Source organism: Haliaeetus leucocephalus, unplaced genomic scaffold, assembly GCF_000737465.1.
Source record: "Haliaeetus leucocephalus isolate CR32 unplaced genomic scaffold, Haliaeetus_leucocephalus-4.0 Scaffold140, whole genome shotgun sequence".
Taxonomy (NCBI): Eukaryota; Metazoa; Chordata; class Aves; order Accipitriformes; family Accipitridae; genus Haliaeetus; species Haliaeetus leucocephalus.
In genome coordinates, this window is record NW_010972576.1 from 16,836,359 (window position 1) to 16,858,683 (window position 22,325).

Genomic DNA, 22,325 nt, shown 5'->3' on the forward strand with positions numbered 1-22,325 from the left:
TCTTAAAACTTCAGGTCAGAGCTTGCTAATGAGAAATGGTCATTTAGGGAAAAGCATTGGCATTTCTTTCCTGCAGTAGCATGGAGTCGGTCTTCGTGAGGCACAGCATCTTTGAAGCAGCAGTGCATGCTTGTCATCTCTTCTCTGCATTTTCTCTTTGGAGCTTGACAGGGCATGCATCTGTCACATAGCCTGCTGGAGGTGTCCTATAGTACTCCAACTAACAATTGTACTGAGGATGTGCAGGTTTATATACCTACCGGTCAGTGTGTTTAGCAGAGAGGGGTAGTGTGTTGTGGTTGTAAGGTGGAAATCTGAGTGTCTCATACAAAAAATAACATTACTAATACAGACTCCTGCAATTGCTGGTTATTGATTTGTGGAAATCTGCCAAGTGTTTCACAGACAACATTGTTCTGGGGAGAGAAAGCAGTTCTGGGAGTGTTGTTGCAGTTACTTAAAGTAATAGTTCTTTTTTATAATAAACAATGACGTTAATGGTGTGTGGAGGTAATTTTAGATGTTCCATTCATTCTTTTCAGATGTAGTTAGAACTTAATTGATGATTAACTTCTGTGGGTTTTTTACTTTAAAACTAGTTTGATTTACAGTGGGGAGTGGAAAGCAATGGTGGTGCTTTCACTCTTATGAGTGTATCCACATTGATAGACCCACACATAGAATGTGTATGCACTGGGAGGACAAAGGGACCCCAATACTCCTTTTGAGTGTGTAACTCCTTTTTTTTAATATAACTCCTTTTTTTCATAGTAATAATGATATTGTAAAAGAAATAATTATTACTAAATTTCTACTGTAATAGAAACAATGACTCCTGTAAAAGCTGAAATTACTCTGGCATGTTTACTGCATATAACAACAGAAGGCTTTCAGAATGCCTCTTGATTTCTGTTCTGGACTGTCACTGGGAAAGTCACCTCCACAAGCATTGAGACCACGTGTAAGTGGATGGTCTAACGCAAGTACACATGGACTTCAGAACTCAGCCGAAGTGGCATGGTGAACGGTGCTGTTAAGTAAAGTTACTCATTTACCTTGGTAAGAGGCAAACAATTAAATTAGCAGCACTGGGGTCCAGAGTACTAACGAAGGGAAAAGTTATAACTTCTGCATTGGTTTTGTAACTTTCAGAGTGAGAAGCCTATAGCAGTACCTTGAATGTAAAATCAGCCACTTCTCAGTTCCCTCACAAGAAGAAAACATAGCATTTCCAGGAACGTTAATGCTTTTGAGGGTTTCTTGTTTTGTTTAAGACTGCTTCTAATAGTTGTTGTAACCTACTTGCAAGATGATCAGCTTGTAGTTGTTAATTATAGAGCAGAACAGTGTAATTGTCTTTCCGTGGGCAGGGTTAGATACTGAGACTTTTCTCTTTGAGAGTGTATGTGGCAATAAGATTTTCTGTTGAAGATGACTCTGGAATCAAAGGTTAGGAAGTTAAGATTATTACAGTAAGTTGTCTACTGTTTCAAGTATTGGCATTTAGCATTTTGATTCTGGACGCTATTTCTTAACAATCCTTTATTTCTGTTTCAAGTGCTCTATCAATTGCAGACCAGATGTTAGGATTTTAAGTGGTTTGTTTGGGATGTGTGAGTGTCAACCCAAGAGGGAGCAGTGGTGTGTTTTTTAACAGGGGACAATACAGGAAGGTTATGAAGGTGTGCTCAGTCAGTTTATCAGACAGGTTCTTTTCTGTATTCAGCCTTTTGTTTAATTCAGCCCTGGGCAGATGAACTGGGCTGAGTAGTAGTTGAGAAATCATGATTTGGCATTAAGGAGAAACAACTCCTTTTTGCCTTCCCTCCACATGCACCTTAAATACTTGTGTGAGACTAGATTTTAATCCCTGTGACATGTCCCATTCTGCTGAGTGGCTTGAATTTCTATCAGGGCAGTAAGGGAGCAAAATCTTGTCCCTAACATTTAAAGCAAACTAATTTGTCTGCAGTGCTATGCACAGTCCTTGCAATTAAAAAGTTCAAGCCAAATGCCAAGTGGCTGCAGAATGTCTTTTTTTTTTTTTGTAAGGCACTTAAAGTGTGGGTGAAACATCTGTTTCCTCCTCCCCGCAGCTCATTTTGGAGATTAATATAATTCTAGTGAAATCTCACTGTGACATGTGCTGCTGTTCAGTGAAGATGTTTCAAATACCTACATGAAAACTAATTGCACCTTCTGCCATTCACTGCATCTATTAAAAAAAAAAAAAGGAATTTCAAAAAGTTTTCTGAGCTAAAATGGTAGTTGCAGTCTGAGTTACACCTGCAATGTGAAACTGTGGCAGAAAGTACTTGAAAGCATGGAATTATTTGGCATTGCCCATGCCATATGTGCTGAGACATCACTGCCTCTGCAAACATGACTGTTCTTTTGCCATCCATATCTGTCCTCAACATGAAGAGCAAGGGGAGTGTGGAGCTCAGAGGGGAGATACATATACAGAGATATATTGTTCTGAGTCCCTTTCTTCTGCACAAATTCTCAGTTTGGTTTTGGGGAGTCAAAAATTCAGGCTTGCAACATGTTGTCTTTTCTGTGCAGAGATAAATTTCCTGTATCTCTACAGTCCATTAAAAATCCAGATGCTGGTGAGTAACTGTGGTGGGTGCATAGCATCCAAAATTTCAAACAAACCAACTTTCTTAAATTTTGCCACTCCCAATGACTGGGTGCAGCACCCTGCACTGTGCAGAGCTGTTTACACAGTGCTTACAGTGATGACAGAACTTGTTTCTGTGTTTAGATCATTTTGAGGCCCAGGCTCCTTGAAAACATGTGAAAAGCACCTCTGTGAGCTGGGCTGACCTCTGGCTGGGCTAACAGGTCGAGCTGGGGTTGAAGATGTTTCTGCAAGCAGAGGCTTTTTTACAATTAGTGTTCTTTTCCTTGGCTATCAGACTAACCACTGCGTATTCGTTAAAGCTTCTCTTTGCAAATAGACTACTACTAATTGATGCAGCTTACTGCTGTGAAATACAGAGGTGTTTTTGTCAGTTCCTGGAAAAAATTGACATTTCAGTTTGTCTCCCCTTCATCTCAGGCTCTCTCAGTTGGTGTGAAACTGTGTAGGTCTGGTGAAATCAACAGAACGGTTGTTAGGAGGAGTTACCATCCCTAGCTTTCTGGTACTCTCTGTGCAGCTGAGATGCCTTAGCCATGACCACCTTCAGTGTTGACTTAAAGTAATCTGCTTTTTTTGGCACTGACATGGATTGAGACTGCTTTCACAAGCATGCCCATGAGATAGTAGTACAGTAACAGCTGTATATTTAAATGTCAGTCACTGTAAGGCAATGCCACTGAAGCCACCAGTACAATTTAATAAGACAGATCTAGCAACAGAGGGAAAGTAATGAGTGTTTGTTGTCAGGATGCCTCCAGTTGTGATGGTAAAATCCCCATGAAGAACGTGGAAATCCCCATGACCTGAATTTCTTGTTATGAGAATTGTGGTTGAAAGGACAAAGTAGCTCAGTTAATTTACTGTCCTGAAGTGTTTTTAAAGATGCATCTTTGATGGGTGAGATTACAAACCAGAAAACTAGATAGGAAAGAAAGAGCACCCTGAAGAAAGACCCAGTATGTTTTAGTGAAGATAGCTATATATACACACATATATTTTAAGGTCAACATTGAACAGCTCTTTACCCAAAACTCGAATCTGTTGCTGCTTATAGAAATGAAATTGTGTGTTTGTCTAAGCCATTGAGATGTAATTTCAGTTTATACCGTGTTAGCACAACTAATCCTTTCAGTGATGTTCAGCTTCTGCCAATTCAGTCAATGGACTAATTGTGTGAAGTGAAGCATACAAGCACAGCAGTGTTTTATGTACTACATCTTACCACTTCCTGACCCTGTCTCACTGCACACTACCTTCTTGCAGTCTTCTAGCCAGATCTGTTGTAGAGGTAGAAAAGCCCAGATTAATTTTCCCTGCTTTGACAAGCTCCTTTACATTGCAGGAGGCCAGCTTTTATAGTGCATCCATAGGAATCGTCTCCACTACAGCCTTTCACCACACAGGAGACAGACTGAAGATGTAGGCAGCTGGCGAATATGAAAGCAATGAAGAGGTGTTCTGAGGTTGACAGTGCTTTTTATAGTACACACATTTTCTGGGAAGGGCATAAGAAGGGAGATAAACAGGAGATGATTGTGGCAAGCTGAGAAGTAGCTGTAGCAGACCAAGATGTTCCAAAGAGAAGATCACAGCAAAAAGGTAAGGGTGCCAACTTCATCCTGTCTTTCTTCCTGCTGCTTGAATATTTTCTTCAACATCAACAGTTTTTCCTTTGAAAATGCTGACATTTTCTGGAGACTCCTATAAATACTATAATAGCCATTCAGCATTACTTTGAGAAAAATAGAGTAGTATTTTTACAGTTCACTCTAGCCCCCTCAGTTCCTACTTTAACAGTGTTGGGTTTTTTTCTAGAAGTTCTGCAGACTGATGAAATATTGATAACAGTTCAAAGATCAGAAATATCTCTGCATAACTGTTGTATATAGAGTAATAGTCAATCAAGACACAGGGGGGGAAGTCATGTAGCAGTTGAGAAAAAGTCCTATAGAAGACTTTGACTCAAGACTAGAAATAACTGAAAATAACTCTGAAACTCTTATTCTTAGATAAACTGTTTTTACTTAAGGGTCTCCTGGCAAGGATGTATGACTAAAAGGACTATGAATCTCTATTATCAAAAGCAGTGTCATAATGTCATGCATGCATGCAAGGGGAGAGCGTCAAGGGGTTAATTTGATTGTGTTTGAGTCTAACAATGCAGTGTCACAGTGTAATCTAGGATGTTACTCAGCCTTGGCCTAAGTCTACTGTCAGCTGAGTAAATGATGAAGTTCCTTGCACTGGCATGGATTTGGGCCAAAACTGAGGGATTTTGAAAATCCCACTGGTAGTGTTCTCAGCGCAATTGTTTTAATATAGCTTACAGCTAGATCAATATTCATGTTCAGTCATCTAATTTTTCTTTCCTGTTTCTAAGTATACTTGAGGATGTCTTACTAAAAATGATAATGTTCACAGTTTTCTCTTATTTTAAAAAATACCTAAGCCAGCTTTCCCTAAACCTTCTCTGTGGTCTTCACTCCTGGGCAGAGAGCATATGTGGAAAACACAGTAGTACTGTGCACTGTTACAAGACTTTTTATAATGTTATGTGAAACAGAAAAGGGCCTTAAAATGATAACATAGTGTGCAATGATGAAAGCCTCCTAGATGGAAACAAAGCTTCCCCTGATTTTGAGTAAGATTTGGTCTGAATGCTCCTGAAAAAATCCTGTCCCTAGTTCTTTGGGTTTTATGGGAGCATCTGGTAGGGTATGTCAAACAACGTTACTTGCAGCAATTGGCCTGGATAACAGTTTCTAGTTTCTTGGTTATCAAATTTCTGCTCCAGGTCAGGCTTCATACGTTCAAATGGGACCACATTTGCCACCTGATGTTTTGGAAAAACTGCCTGGAAGCTGAAATGTATGCAGTAGCTGTGGGACTGACTGCCTTCAAAATTTGAGTGCTCTAAGAGTTGAGAACACTTGGAGGCCCATCATTGCTCGGATGAACTGAGCACCTTAACATCTCACCAGAAAGTAACAGATGATGACTACCTAATATTTCTAAAGCATGGCAGACTTGGAGGCCTGGACTAATTTTTCATTGGCAATGGGCCAAGTCATGTTATTAAATTTAAACACATGCATACAGGATTTCCCGCGTAAGGGTCTTGGCACCTTTTGAGTCTTAGCACGAGCACTTCACAGCTCTGAGATCTGCCAGAGTGGTTGAGAAATGAGGTAAATTCTTAGAACACTCTCAATGGTCTGGACTGAATGACCAGATTCTAATGTGCCTGAATGACTGTCCTTGTCATTTGTCTTTCAGGTCCTCAGGCTCCATCAGCCACATGCTGATCACATTGCAGCAGCGTAGGTGTTGCCATGAGGATCAGGAGGTGTCCTGTCTGCTTCGCAGCTTGTCTTTTGATCCTGCTGGGTAAATGCCAGAGAGAGCCCAATATAGAGGCAGAGCACACATTTTAAGAGAGCTGACAAGCCAGTTCCTGCACATACATGCATCTGTGTAAGAGTACTCCAAGTCCAGGGGCCTCTGTGGCACTGCATGGACCTAAGAACTGTTGCATGTGTGGGGTTAGACTCTGCTTTTTGAGACATGATGCTCCGACGAGGATTTATTCTGTTTCTCCCACGACTTGTAGGCCTGCTGGTGGTGGCCTGTTGCTTGGTGTCTATTGTTTATATGTTGGCTTGCACACCCAAGAGTGACAGCCAGCAGCTTGCCTTGCCCAGGGTGCACAGTCCAACTGCAAAGGAGGGATATGAAGCCATTCTGCAAGAGCGAGAAGAGCAACACCGCAACTACATCATCAGCTTGAAGAAACAAATTGCCCAGCTGAAGGCTGAACTCCAGGGCAGGAGTGAGCAGCTTAAGAATGTGCAGGATCAGTACCCAGACCCCTTGGACATTCAGCTTGACCACAGTAACCCAGAGAAGGCCCAGGCTAACCTGCTGGCTTTCCTCCATTCCCAAATAGACAAAGCAGAGGTGCACAGTGGCATTAAGCTGTCCACAGAGTATGCAGCTGTGCCCTTTGAGAGCTTTACCCTGCAGAAGGTGTACCAACTGGAGACAGGGCTGACGCGCCACCCAGAAGAGAAACCTGTAAGGAAGGATAAGCGAGATGAGTTGATAGAGGTGATCGAGTTAGCTGTTGGGAGTTTGAACAATCCAGAGGGGGAAGGCAATGCAAAACACCGTGTATACACAGCCTCCGACTTCGTTGAAGGTTTGTATGCAGACAGCAGGTTAGAAGGTCCACATAGTGCTGGTAAGGGGTTCTGGTGTGATTGCGTTGCTGAGGGAGATGGGTGTTATCTCGGAGCACAGATGTTTGGGACGGTGTTAGTGCTGTGACCCAGCAATGCTGTCTCAGGCACAACTGCAGAATGGCAGCTTTCCTGGCGAATGGGACTTTGACAGGAGAGCCTGCCAGTCTCTCATAGTGACCACCGATGTGTGCTCACAGCTCTCTAGTCATGCACTTGCCTCAGAACTGACAAAGCAAGGAGTGAATGACCAGGCTGCAATCCCAGATCTGTTACCAGTGCTAAGACTGACAACTGCAGTTCAAATCCAAACTCCAACATTACCCTTATTTCCACCTGCACAGCTCTGCCAGACTCAGAGTGGCAAGACAGGTTTTGAGGACAGCAGCTGAGGAGCTCAGTAACTCAGCTGATATCAGCTATAACTTCAAATGACTAGGAAAGCTTAACCTTTACAGGGTACCTCCTATACCAGGAGTGGTGCACCTTAGCCCTTGGATTCTAAAATGAGCTAAACAGTCTTTACCCTCACATGTAATATTGAGGCAGTATGTGTGGATTTTTAAAATGCCACTTCTAACAGCAATCAGTGTTTACTTCACATCTTCTGTCACCAAATCCAAAGTGCTTACTTGTTTCCAGTCAGGCTGTTTTTTCCCAGCCAGGCAGAGGCACCAGGTGTATTCCAGGAGTTGTGATGTCTCTGTGGTTGATTTCAGGTTAGCCCCTGCTGCACAGCAGCTTTGAGTTAAGAGGGCAGGAACATGTGCAGCAGAAACATGGTATGAGACAAGATTTCACAGGTCTTGTTTCCAAGGGCTCATGGCTGTTTCTCATTCAATAAGAGAGCTACATTTCTACTTGTAGTATGGCTGTCCTAGTTTCACTAGGAACTGGCATGTTCCCTGCTTGTTGTTCAATAGTGTTGTCTGTAAGTGAGACAGTGGACCTAGCTGAATTTTGTAAGGAGAAAAAACTTGCTTTCCTCATCTTCAGATGTTTGTGCTGCAGACTTAGAGGGCATGTGGGTAAGATGCCTACCTTTCATGGAATGACTTCTCTAATGTGCTGAACACAAGCCTCCATGCTTATCCCAAATCACTAGTGATTTTGCCGTGGATTGTTTTCTTCATCTAATATTTATGAATAGAGCAGAGAAAAATGCATCCTCCGTGTGATGAGGACAAACTACTGCTGTTGTGCAATGGCCAGTTGTTCATTTCCACTCTCTGTGTATGTTTCTGCAGCAATCATGGTATTGAGAGACAGTAAGGTCCTGAAGCCGTGCCGGGATATACCTAATAGTTGGGCAAGTGCCTCCCACAGCAGGGACATGAGTTGTTCAGACTGTGGAGACCTTGTTGAGGCAGGTCCTGGCTCTCCTCTGGTCCAGGCACTTCCTCCACACCAGTCAAATTCCTTTTGCTCAGAGATGGGACCAGGGCATGGGCAGGGAACTGGGAAGTGCTGCTGGCTGCCAGCATTTGAATGCATCATGGAGCTACGTGCTTCCAGTCTCCTCCTTTCTGTTTGTTGTTTGGTTTATCATTTCAAAACACATTTCTACTGTTTATTATAGGAGCTGAACAAGCATATATGACTGTTTGGCACCAGCTCTTTCATGGGGAGAGGGTGAGGGGAAAGGAAGCAATGTTTCCAGCCATACATTGCTTAATATTCCACTAAAGTTACCTTTTTGCTTAGAGCCTGCCTTTATGCAGTCAAGGGTCTTTGCCTGGGTACCAGTGCTGTCCTTGGGGAACAAGGCAGAATCTGGTGTGCAGAAAGGCATGGGGAAGGGATGCACGCTGCAGTGCTGGCTCTGCAGAGGTTCTTCAAGCCAGGCCTTGCTAGCTTTCACATACCATGGTGAAATAATCCAGAGGGAGGAAGCCCTGCATGCAACTCAGAGATCAAGAAACTGGAGCCCTGCATGCAGCTCACAGCTCAAAAAACCTTCCTTCTGTCCTCCCCTGCAGAGCAGGACCTTGCTTCTGTAGGCACAAGGTAACAAATTCTCAGTCTTACTCAGCAATGCAAACTGATTTATCTGCAAATGCAGGGATCTGTGCATTAGGGCTGGAAACAAACAGCTGACTTGGCAGAAGATTTCCCTGCAGAGTTCCTTTGGAAGTCTCTGTCATCTCTTGGCAGTCTCTTTTCCCCCATCCTCCATTCTGCAAGGATGGCAAAAACTACCGATCAAAGCACAAACAAATCCATTGCTCTGTATAACTTGAGCAGGAGAAGGGAGGACTGAGTTTTCTGTTCCAATTCTGCATTTCAGGTATGGTTTAGACTCAGAACTTGTTTTGAGACAGCGCTCTGCAGGAGCCACTGCCTACACAACCAGTTAGTAACAGGCTGGATTCCATGGCAGCTTCTGGCAGCTTCATACCAATCCAGCAACACAGCAACCATGAGCGGTGTTAGCCAGCTAGCAAAGCCAGCTGTTTTCATTTTCTGGAACTGCCCAGGGTAGCTGGAGCTTTCTGGGAGATGTGGCCCAGGTCTGTACTGGAAGTAATACCACTTAACCCCATAAGCTTTTTATATTCTAGCTGCTTTAGCAATAACAGCATGCAAAAGCTCTATGCATGTCTATATTAAAGGTGGGGCTACTGCCCTTGTCTTAAGGTTGAGCAGATGGAGGAATGTGCTGAAATGAAAATTAGGTAATCGGGATCAGAGACAGGATTCAAAATCTGAACTGCTGCTCTCGATACATGAGACTTGTGTCTTTGTTTCTGCTCTATTCAGCAAAGCCTTTGACACCAGCTTTACGCAAGTGTGTTGCTGATCCAGAGTCTTGCTAGCATATAGAGTGGTTCAAGTTAATCTTGTTTGCTTGGGCTTCTTGTGTGGATTTTTATATTCTTGTGGGTCACATCTGGTATCTGCTATCACTTTTTCAGTACTAGTTCATTGCTAACGTATGTCAATAGGCAGGGTGGTGGTGTGGTGCAATAGATTTGGTTAGGGTCTGTATCTCTTCCTCTTTTTCCATTTTGTGCCTTTATTCTTGTCTTTGCAGAGGGAAAATGTTTCTTCAAACACTTCTAATGTTCAAGGAGAAATGTTTTGTCTCTGTAGCTGGGATCTCTTAAAATAAGTGTTGCATCCTCTGCAGTTTCTAGATAGAACCACTTGTGCGTGGGAATTAGACTGTGACCCTAGTACCTTACATCTGAGCTAAACTCCTTCTCAGCAGATTGCTGTTACATTAAATTTGGATAGGATTCTCAGACAGTTCTCCTTCCAGGAGTAATAGCTGACACGTGGTGGAATTTTCCATTTTTTCTTACTCAAAACCAAGAGAACCACACCTTCTCCCTGGGGCCCGAAATGTATCCATCTGGCTGCTACTCTGCTCTGCTTCTCTCTTCACAGAGGCACTTGGGTTGTTCAGCTGCTATAATCCTCCCTTCTCCCCTTTATTCCTCCCACTTCTATACCAAGTTCGCTGGTTTTCTGCCATGAGGAGTTAGTAAGAAATGACATGGAAAAGATCAGAAATTTCTGTGTATTATAAGCAAGCAAAGGACAGCTCTGTTTCCAATAGAAAGCCAGTTGCTCAGTGGGCAGAATAACAGGTCTGGTCATTAATTTATGTAAATGGCAGCAGAGCTGAATAGATTTGGAGGTCATTCATTTTCTCAAAGATGGAGATAATAATTTGGAGACCCTGACAAGCCTGAGTGGTGTGTTCCATAAGTGAATGTAATCACTGTCTGGTGATACTTTTTCCCAACAGGAACAGCTCCAGAAAATCCCTGGATTGCTTCAGAAACGCCCTGCCATGACACCGTCAAATATGCTGTGTCATAAGTTTTCCTACCTGAAGTACGTGGCTGTCTAATGACTGGAATTTTAAATAAGATCTCAGAGACAAATGAAAAGGAGTAGCTTTGCTTTCTCAAATTGACGGCTACTGGTGGTGGGCTACCTGATGCAGTTTTGCCCTGGAAGCTTACTGGGAGAAAGGATGATGCTTTTCCTCAAAGGATAAGATGGTGTATTTTACTGCATGTGAAGTGGGAAGGCCACCATAATATTGAGTTAAAATGGGGACAATGAATGCTGATAAATCCTAATAGCGGTTCCTACAACATCTAATGAAATACAAGTAATGAGCACGGGTCCAGGGAGTGTTTCTATTGGCAGTGGAAGACCTGAAACCTATGGTCTGTGGAACCGAGGCTAAAATTGTCATCCACTCAACAGCATTTTGTTAAGGTTGTGTGGCTGTTTGCTAGTTATCAGTTCCATGTAGATCTCTGAAACCTGTTTGCCTGCCCTGCTGAATAGAGAACAGGTATTTTCCATTTCTTTAGACAGCTCTGGGAATTGCAGCTCTGAAGACTGGACTCTTATTGCTCTTTAGTCAACCCTTCAGCCCAGGTCTTGTTTTGCTTCTCGCTTGTCCTTTTCCTTCATTTTAGGGCCAGCCTCTCTGCTGACCCAAAGCTCCTGTTTACTTTTTTACATTGGGTTTCCAAAGGCTTTGACTTTTCTCCCTGCCTCTGAAAGGAACGGCGCATATTCTGAAACATAGAAGCTGTAATGGAAGCGATAGATGATCAATTAACCTTCTTTTATCACATAGTGAACATGTAGGCTTTCCAAGGCATCCATTTCAGAAGCAACCTTCTCAGGAAAAGTTTTTTTGTTTTACTTTTTTGAGACTACTTTTTTTCCCCTCCTTGTAGCTCATCTCTTAGAATTGAGGCTACTTGATGCATCTTTTGGAATCACGTAAAAAGTCCTGATGGCACAAATGAAGTAGTGCCTTCGGAAATGGAAAAACCTTGTGAAAGGCAGGATGTTCTGCTGGGTGAGTCCCCAGAGTGACTCAAAACATTCAGGCTCATTTCCAAGGCTCACTGCCTGACCTTGGGCAAATCACTTTGTTCTCTGCTTCTAAAAAGAAGATGCTTAAAAAAGGAAAGGTGCTTAAGAAAGGAAAACAAATGGTTTAAATGTGCATCAAGAATAGCCATATTTAATTACATGCATTAAACTTGCATACAATTCTCTTCAAGATAAAATGTAAGGATTATAAATTCTTGGATTACCATCTTGTGCAAGGGAGCCTTGCCTTCACCTAAGCTGCTTGTTTTTAGCTGTAGTAGAAGTTCTGAACAAGAACAAAACTGCAGAGTTAGAGGCAGCCTCTGTTGATGTGTGTATAGCACTAGCAGGGATTCCTTGGGTTGCAACATGCATTCTGCTTTAAGGTGCTTCTTGCTTATTTGGCAAAGCTTCCTTTATTCCACAAATGTAGTATATATCTCTGGGGAAGTGGTATTTGTGGGGTCATTGTTTCTTGGCTGGGGCAGAAAAGGATGTAGAAGCAAAGACTTTGAGATGTTGCATGGTAGATATTATTAAATTGGTTAATTTAATTTAGATCTGTGTTATTATAAAAAGTGTCAGTTCACTATGTCAAATGTGAAACAGTCCTATCTATTTCTGTCTAGAGAAAGTGCAAATCAGATTTAATTTGGATTTTTGTTTAGCTTAATGTCAAAAGACTACCTTAACCTTCCACAACACAAACTTCCTTGGCAAGACCTATGTTCAAAAACTGCCTGAGTAAATGAATGCACCCAGCAACACACTTGGATCATCAGCAGGCTTTCTGTAAGGATAAATGGGTGAGCAGAATTCAAAGGCCCAGATTTCCATTCTCTGGCCACCGGGAGGAGGAAATGCAGGGGCTGTTGGGTCACCATTCAGATGATCTCAAGTGCAGGCTCAAGTTCAGTAACAGATGTAGTTCATGGTCTGCACCTGGGGCAGACTATATAGAAAAAGCTAGGGGGAGTCAAGGGCATAGCTTTAGAAGATTAGCAGTAAAAGAATGATGGAGCTACTATCTCACTAGATTCATCTGCTACACTGGAGGGAGGATTGGAGCATTTGTTGAATCAGCTTATATTAAAAATAAAACATGAAGTGAATAATAGATCAGTAAATCTGCATATAGTATAAACCAACTGAAGTGTTCATTAAGAATAAAACACTTACATAATGATAGTGAAAATAAGACAGTCCACAGAATTCTGGCCAGATAAAATCACACCTCATTAATCTTTTGGATGTTCTGGACATACCAATGTAAAAGGTACTATACAAGATGAAGGGCTTATGTCATTTTGCTGTTCAAAGAAACCTTTGACCTAGACCTTCACAAGAAATACAGACAGAGCTGACAGTCTGTGGGTCGGATGCACAGCAATGTTACACATCAGGGAATGACTAAGATTTAAAAAAAACCAAACATTATTTTGGCCAAGCTATTCTTCATAACCAGATGGGGAGGAAAAAAAAAGAAGAAACAAGTCAAGCAGAGGAGTTTTCTTCCAGACGTGTTTTACTTGTTTCTTGAGATTCTGCAAGAGATGGAAGGCAATGCAATTGTACTCTTCTACTGATGAAGTTGTTAGGATATTTACAGTGGCTTAACAAGTAGTTAGAATTAGCATTTAATTATTCTTTCTTAAACCTAACGGACCTAACTATGAAAAAGCTTTATTTCAGTATGCACTGTAGGGACTGAAGTGTCATTTAGAATGGGTAAAATACATAGCCTTTTTGCCAACTTTATCTCATTTAAGGTATCAGAATAGTGTTTCAGTGGGGCATGACCAATGCTTTTATAGTTCATGCCAGCCCTCAGCATGGGACCAGTTTCACCCATCAAGTATGTTAAAAGTTCATTCTGTACAGGGAATAAGTATATGCTTGTATGAATTAAATATCCTTAATGTCCTGGGTCTAGCCTCTTACAAACTCCATAGTGTCATCCTTGCAGACCATTACTCGCCCAGGAGTAGGCATCATTGCCACAAACAAAATAAAAGTCTCTTGAGAGTTGAGTAACAGGAGACTTTTGTCCTGATTGGCAGTGGGTGAAGTTGATGGCTGCTGGGGCCTGGTTGCATAGTTATATTAGGGGACTTTCCAGAGAACCTCCCAGAAAGGAGGAAATGAATGTGCTCATCAGGAAATTGCTTTTCTGGGAAGTGGCCTAATCACTCATATTGCAGAGAGGCAGGCTGCCTTTCGCAGTCTCTCTGCATCACCATTACCATGCATGCCTGCAGTGTGCAACTGGAGCAGTCTGAAAAATAAGGACAGTATGTCTGCTGGGTTATACTGAGTGTGAGCAATTGGTAACCTTCAGGGGTTTGTAACTCAGCCAAGCCTAGGAATGTGCCTGCGAGAATACCAAGTAGCTCCTGCAACCCAGGCCTATGTCCCTGCCAGAGTGACATCCTCTTCCCAATGATGGTCGATTGCATACTGCTGTAAAAGTAAATATCTTATGCCTCTGCTGCCTTTTCAGCCTAGGTGTAACACATGAAGATTGCATCCTTTTTTTTCTACCCAGGAGCCCAGCTTTAATCCAAGATGTCCTCTCTTTTGTTTCACACAGGGATCTACCGCACAGAAAAAGACAAAGGCACATTGTATGAGCTGACTTTCAAAGGAGATGCAAAACATCAGTTCAAGAAGATTGTTTTATTCCGGCCATTTGGTCCTGTAATGAAAGTGAAAAATGAAAATGTCAATATGGCTGACACACTTATTAACGTCATTGTGCCATTGGCCAAGAGAGCCAGCAAATTTCGGCAATTCATGCAGAATTTCAGGTGGGTTTCCATTCCAGTGCTGCCTTTACTTTTTTTACTTGGAAAGTAAAATGCAATTTCAGGAGTTATCAAGGCCTCACTCAGTAAAAATCATGCTACTTTTATATAACATTTCATTGTGCCACTAAGAAGTCGTTTTTGAGATTATAGAGACTGAAAGGCATTTGGCTGCTTAGCGCACTGTGATTAACAGTAAAAGCAATTATATTCCAGTCATCAGGGTTTCTGATTTGCATGTACCTGGCTTATGTGTCTCAATCTGTTTTGTTGGGGCACACGCAACTGTAGCAACATGAGAATTGCATGCCATTAGTTGCAAAGGAACATTTCTAAGGAAAAAGGGAATTAGTGCTCCCAGACACTTTGCCAGGCCCTATTAGAGAAAAGATTAAGGCAATAAGAGGCAAGGAAATGTATTTGAACTTTCAGGATAGTTACTTTTAAACTTCTTTTATTTTTAAGCACAGAGATGATGTTTGGAGGGAGAATTTAACTGAGATGTAGCTTTAAATAGCTGCCCAGAAAAGGCTGTGTTAGCAACAGATACTGACTCTTGCAATGGGATTTGTTTTGCCTAATTACAGCCATCTAAAAATAGGCTCCTTGTCTAAATTAGCCATCTGATAGATGCTTGGTTTAGGATAGGAGAAATCACCCTCTGGTCATGCTGATCTCTCTGCTGATTATAGATGAACTCTTGCTGACTGAACTTTGTGCAAGTGAGGCATGATGTCTAGCATTAATTCAGATTGGTCCTATCCTTAGGCTACTGGCTTGATCTCTGGTTGATGCTTAGATTCTAGTAAATGTTTCTTAACAAAATGCCAAACTGAACTCTGGAATATCTGTGACAAAAAATCAAGATTAAGAGGTAGGGTATGTATAGCTTCTTTAAAATCCCCCTTTTCATATTCTCCTAAATGCCAGAGTTACTGCCTGCCTGCTCATTCTTCCTGGGGCTGGATGGCCTGTTTTAACAGTGTCCTCCTATTAATATAACAAACACTGCTTAGAGAGTTTTTTCCTAATCTGCCTGAAAGATAGTCATCTGATAGAGGCAGTGAGCCCCTTTGTCAAGTCAAGGATCTCTGTCAGTGAATGGTGCCCTCAGGAATGCCTTCCAGGGTTCACCCTACTCTGCCTTCCCCAGTGGGTGTAGGTTATTGAAGAAAGCTAACTTCTAGGACAAGTCACAAATCTGTCTCTGTTCTCCAGGGAAATGGGCATTCAGCAGGATGGGAGAATTCACCTCACTGTAGTTTACTTTGGAAAAGAACAAATGAATGAAGTCAAATCGATACTTGAAAATACCTCCAAGTAAGTACCTGAATATCTGATGTGTGCTGTTCATACACAGAGATCGTACCATGAACTGGAGACTAGACAGCTGTCCAAACTTGTAGTTGTGCCAAAAAGTTCTAAACTGCATTGGAGAAAATGGCTTTTTCTCCTTTGTATCAGATAAAAGCAGTGTTACCCTGACAGTCCCATATACGTGGTTTTGTGTTGCTGGTGTTGGGAACCACAAAGCAAATTTTACTGAATTTACCTCAGTGCAGCTTTTTTTTTCAGACTGGTAACTTTTTTAGTGCTTTTGAAAGTGGCTTGAACTGTTAGGACTGAAAGTTTACTTCCAAAAGCAGGTGCAGACAATTTCAGTAGAGCACACGGGAACTAGATGCTTTTGGCCAGGTCTGGTCTATCGTGTTTGCTTGCATAGCTGTGTTTGTCAAGAGCATGTGGCAGTCTAGCCTTTTGTTACCATCTCCATCTGGGAAGAAGACCCTTGTATAGATATAGTAATACAACCACAGTATTTTATATTTGCCTACTAAAGATATTTTTGTCCATCTAAGCCTTGTTGGGATTTTTGTGAGGTCTGCCCAAAGAATGTCTGTGACAGGAATGCTAGTGTAGGATTACACAGGTCAAGCTCTGGATGTGGACATAGTGGAAATCTCCTCAGGACTCAAAGAGGACATCTCTTCCCTCAAAATACTCTCAGAACTTTGATACTACAGATTTCTAGGTTGTTTCATACTGGGTTCCCGCCCCCACTTGTATTAAGAGCTGGAAAGACAGGGTAAGTTGCTGAATATTTTCCTTCTCCTAGGTCAGCCAACTTCAAGAACTTCACCTTCATCCAGTTGAATGAAGAATTTTCCAGGGGCAAAGGATTAGACGTTGGTGCTCGATTTTGGAAAGGAAACAATGTTGTTCTCTTTTTTTGCGATGTGGACATATACTTCACAGCTGAATTCCTGAACTCCTGTAGATTAAACACACAGCCAGGTACTGCTACTCATGAAGTGTATTGTCTTTCAACAGATTTTTACCTATTATGGCCTTCACCAGAGTATTCTTGCCTTTGAATTGGTAATGAAGCTGCTGTAAATCATTCTTGAAACCTAGAGAACTAATTAACACATGTATAAAAATTCCATTGCTGGTTGGCTTTTGGAAGGTTATAATTCTCTTGCTCCCACTGTGAATGAATTTCTTGCCTTTAGCACCTGTGCTTTCTGGAACAGGGTCTGTTTGTTAATTATATCCTCACGTTCACATTCTCATGCAAAGAACATAGGATCAGTCCAAAACTTGTGTGACTTTGGGTTTGGGCAGCATCTTGTAAGAGAGAGAAGTGTGTTTTATACCACTTTAAAAAAAAATAACCCACTGTCATTTCCAGGGAAAAAGGTGTTTTATCCTGTTCTCTTCAGCCAGTATAACCCCAGTATAATTTATGGCCACCATGATTCCATCCCACCTTTAGAACAGCAGCTGGTAAGTACATGCTTCTCTGAATGCCTGCTTTTATTTGGACAGAGCATTTTTTAAAGGCACATGTGCTCTTGGGTAGCATTTCCCTATTCCTTGTGCACAGTGACTACCACACAGACAAAATTAACTACAGCAGTCACCTTACTGTGAGTTCTGCAGTTAAGTTTCACAGGGAAGTGTCTTGGTGCCATTTATTTTAACACTTTTTTCATGTTTCATACAGGGAACCTAAGAATTTAAACCATGTGTGCTTCTCTGCCAGAAAGGATTTTCTAACTAGCGAACAATTCCTTCATGGTGTGCTGTCTCGGGCTGACAGTCTCTGATCTTGTTCTCATTTCTTCCTTGCACTGAATAGTTTCTTTGCTTGCATCTTGGAGAGCTGACATTTGTAAAAAGCATAGATATCCTTAGATGAGTCAGTGAAAACAGAATTCCAGGGTCTGTCACAGTTATTTCCCCACTTACTTGAACACCTACAGTGGCTTTTCCCATCCCACAGTTCATGATTAAACTGCCTGCAAGCAGACAGTGTGTTTCTGACATGTACCACGTTGTCTCAACGTCAAAAGACATGCTTGGAGTTGTCCCTTCTGGCTTTAATCTGTCACTGATACAACACAGCATAACTCCACTGATTTCCATCTCATCTGCTTATCTTTGGTATGAGAACAAAGCATTATTTTTAAAAACATTGTCATAAGGCATATGATTAAAACATGTAGTTAAACCCAGGTGAATCTCCTTGATGAGGAGGAAGCTGTTGTGAGGAAGAAGCAGAGCACGCAGATGAGAGGTTCACGTGAATACTAGTGGCAGAGCCATTGCTTGGCACTGCTGCAGATGGTAGTCTCCATTCTCTTGTGCTCTGGTATTGCATTGTCTTGAAACTAAAGGGGTGATAGAAGTGGTGGGTTTCCCTTTATGTACACCCTCCATTCTTGCTTCTCTCCAGAGTCAGTGGGTCACAGTCCTTTGCCCAGTAGTGCTGGTAAGTGGCTGAATTTTCAAATTGAAGCATAAGCCAGCTATGTGGCTTCATTCAGTTCCTCTGGGTCAGGTCCCAGCCTGCCACAGCTGCCCCTCTTACTGCCAGCTACTGCACCTATCAGGGCTCAACCTGTCCCAGGCTGGACACTGTCTCCAGAGCATTCCAGCTTCTATTGTTGTTCTCAGTAAGTAAGAATTAGGAGTGTTGTGAGCCCAGCAACAGTCACAGCTGAAAAAGATCACTATGGGTCTGAGTCTAGTCTTCTTTATCGTTACCCCCACCTTGTGCAATCCCTTTAGGAAAATGAAGAATGAGAGTTTGAAAAGTGCACCCAAATTATTTAAAATATTTTTTTGTCTGCTGCTCTCTGTGTTATCCAACAGGTAGCCAGAAAGTCTTTTACTGAAGAGTCTGGAAAATCCTTTCCACTGTTTTTTTTTCTCAGAGGAAACTTATTCTGATAGTACCATGGGATTCACGTTAGCTCTTCTCTCTCTGATGAGGGCCTGTCAGGGATCCTCAGGCTTGTAAGCACTGTGCTTAGGAAATGAAATAGAGTTTAGCTCTCAAGCTAGCATAAATTCCACAAAGTACATAGTCAGGATTGTGCAAATATTTATAGCTAATATTTGAATCGTAAAATATGATGCTTATGTCAGAAAAACTTCTTGATTTAAAGAAGTACTGTCAATCTCATTTTTATGTAGATTTTTATATTTTCAGCCCACGTTAGTTCCCAGGCATGAGGCCAGATCTGTGCCATTAGAACAAGACAGTGTTAGCTCTCTGTTCTGGTACTCAGGCTGCTGAGAAAGAAAAGCCTTCAGAAATCTTTCAAAGAATTTGATTTGTGCAGCAGCCACTTGCACTAATGGGAAGTAATAATGCTAATGCATACGAGTAGCTTGCTGGAAGGGCATCATTATGGAGATTTCTTGCTACAGTGCAGACTTGACAGATACAATCTTGTTTCCTTTTAATTGGCTTCTGCAGCAGCTTAGCTTTTTGAAGGAAAGGAGAAATTAGAAAAGAGAGGGATAGCAATGTGAGCAATAAAATTAAAAAAAGCCATTGAGGTGTCAAGGTTTATGAACAAAAAGGAGAAGCATGAACAAGAAATCAGGAGAGGCTATTTTGGAAGAGGATTTTTTGGTGAAGGAAATGCTGGAATTTGTAAATACAGAAATGGAAATTCTGTCTCCTCATCTTCTGTAACTTTGTCGCAAGTGAAGCCAAAATTTTCAAAAATAGCTGCTAAAAGGTAGGTTTGTAACCAGACCTTCTAGAGTGTGAAGTACTGCTGACTTGCTTATAGGATTTAAATACCTGTCCCAGTCCCTTGAAACTCTTGGATATCTCACCAGATTGGGTTAGGTCACTCACACACATGAATTATGTGAATTATTTTGTATCTGCTTTTGAAAATCATAGCCATGGTTTCTCACTGCTCTGATTTTCTACCTGTAATACATAATGTTTTCATGGTCCACCTCAGTAATATAGACTGCACATTCATTATTACAAAGGCTTTTATGGGATATATATGTACCACCTAACATTTCTGGCCTTCAATTTTAGCTGGATTTAGCAGTTCTGTATTGGAAAACTATTCTTACCACTTTCCTGTTTTTCATCAAAATTAAGGTAATCAAAAAGCTGTCACTTGTGTGATCAGATTAGGACCACTGTTTTCTTCCTCTTGTGGTCCACAATGCAGATGCCACCATCTGCTCTACAGCCAGCAGAGTCTGGCTTCCCTGGTTTACCAGTATCTTATGTTGGATTTGAATCCTGTAGAAACTGACAATTTTGGAGGGTGTTTTGTCTGCAAAGAAGTAAACTCTAGAGAGTGATGTGCTATTGCTCCACTTGGTCTACGACAGCAGGAGTGGAGCAAAACCTGATCGTTCCAGATCAGGGGGTTTATCCATGATAGCTAATGACACAGCTGGTTTTGGGGGGCAGAAACATGCAATGAGTGTCTACAAAAACTGGTTCAGGACCAGCCATGGATTTACGTGGTGAAGAATAAAAGGGCAGTTGCTGCTATTTCTGACCACATTCAAGGACTTGTCTGCTGCTGACACTGAAAGCATTTCTGGTCCCATATAAACATTCCTTTCCCTCCATGCAGATTATTAAAAAAGAAACTGGATTTTGGAGAGACTTTGGTTTTGGGATGACTTGCCAGTACAGATCTGATTTTATCAACATAGGTAAGAAAAATACACTCCAATACGTCTGCGTTTTTACTGAAACATAGAAAATTGTGATCAGCTTCCCTGTCCTTGGCCAGTGTGTCTATGCCTCCGATTTGCAGTAGTGCTCTGATTAGATGTTCAGACTATTCCTATGTGCCGTAGAGGTTACCAGAATTTAAGTGCTGCTCAGTACAAATAAAGCAATTTTGTCTGATAGTGAAAGATTTGAAGTTAAGAAATTTGGACACTTTGATGTTGGCAGAAAGCATGGCTGGTTTAAAGGTCTGACTGGAGCCAGAGAACAGCTGTAGTGCAATTAATAGCATCCAGTTTGCTAGTATATATTTCTAGTTTTATTTTGGATTTTGTTTGTGTCAGGTGGCTTTGATCTGGACATTAAAGGCTGGGGTGGTGAAGATGTACATCTGTACCGCAAATACCTTCACAGCAACCTCATTGTGATCCGAACGCCTGTCAGGGGTCTCTTCCATCTGTGGCATGAAAAGCAATGTCTGGACGAGTTAACCCCAGAGCAGTACAAAATGTGTATGCAGTCCAAGGCCATGAACGAGGCATCTCACGGCCAGCTTGGGATGCTTGTTTTCAAGCAAGAGATTGAGACACACCTGCATAGGCAGAAACTGAGCAGTAAGAAGACATGAAGCCAGAAAGGGAGGCAAAAAGCCTCTGAATTGGACTATAGGGTGTTTTGGAAGAGAGTTGCTAACAAGAAAAGACAGGATGAGACTGAAAGAGGATGGAAATTCCAGTGGGATGGCAGCAAAAGAAGATGAGGGAAAATGCTTGTCCTCCCTTCTGTTTTTTTTTTTTTTTTTCTTAATAGGGCTTTTAAGTACTCCATTAGCCTGACTGTTCAGCATTTGCTTCTGGGGGAGACTTGAACACTTGATGAGATTCAAGGTCACAGAGACAATGAACATTACAGAAATGCCAGTGTGGTATTCACAATAACAAATGGATGTGCTCTTCCGTTTAGATGTTTGTAAGATGTGTACAGTTATTTAAAGGACTGACCCTTCAGTGGGCCAATGATAATGAGTTATTTTCTACATCTAACCTGACATATCTAAAAAGGGCTATTTTTGAATAAGTACAGAGCTCCTGCTCTGAGGAGGACATCTGATTGTTAACGATGGTTAAGCTGGAGTGACCAAAAATCTTTTTCCCTTAAGCGGCTAGGGCGGGGCCGGGGCAAGGACGGGGGGACAGCAGCAGTGCACTAACAGGGTATTCCTGGTTCATTCAGAGACAGGAGGCATCTCAAAAAGTGCTTTCTAAAATTCAGAAAGAGAAAGCCCTACCGGTCAAGTGTGATGTTTCAAAAACGCTGGAGGGTAGTGTTTGTTCTCTTCTGTGGACAGTGAACAAAAAGCAATGAGCCATGTCTGTATCACATGAATCAGATGGTGTATTTCTGCTTTAGAATACTGTAAATATCTCAAGATTTATTTTTAAATGAAGTTGGTTTTGCTTGGGAATTATTTTGTCATACTTCAGGTTTTCTTCTTCTAGCCTTACTAGGAAATAGTACAGCCTTCCAACACTTGGAAAATGCTCTGCAGATCTGTTTCCTGTGTTTCCTGAACTGGGTTCAGATAAGTGAAGTGATTTTTCTACACAACCTGGGTGCTGGAAGGCAGAAGCTTTACCATGCTGAAGAAAAGGAAATACATAGCAACTTGCAGTACTGATTTAGGAGGAGGCTTTAAACTCTGAATGTCAGATACCAAAACTGATGAACATTTTCTGACTTTATACCAAAGTATTCCTTCTAAACCAAATATAGAA

The 22,325-nt window shown here is 41.7% G+C and overlaps 1 protein-coding gene across 1 annotated transcript; it reads left to right on the plus strand.

Annotated features, from left to right (window-relative positions):
* The first annotated feature begins 6,211 nt into the window (after window positions 1-6,211).
* On the plus strand, window positions 6,212-21,178 carry CSGALNACT1 (chondroitin sulfate N-acetylgalactosaminyltransferase 1). Its single transcript, XM_010586259.1, has 7 exons — window positions 6,212-6,845; window positions 14,327-14,543; window positions 15,759-15,860; window positions 16,657-16,835; window positions 17,233-17,327; window positions 20,450-20,531; window positions 20,895-21,178. Exons 1-7 carry the CDS (start codon window positions 6,212-6,214, stop codon window positions 21,176-21,178), a joined length of 1,593 nt encoding a protein of 530 aa, XP_010584561.1.
* Window positions 21,179-22,325: the final 1,147 nt, after the last annotated feature.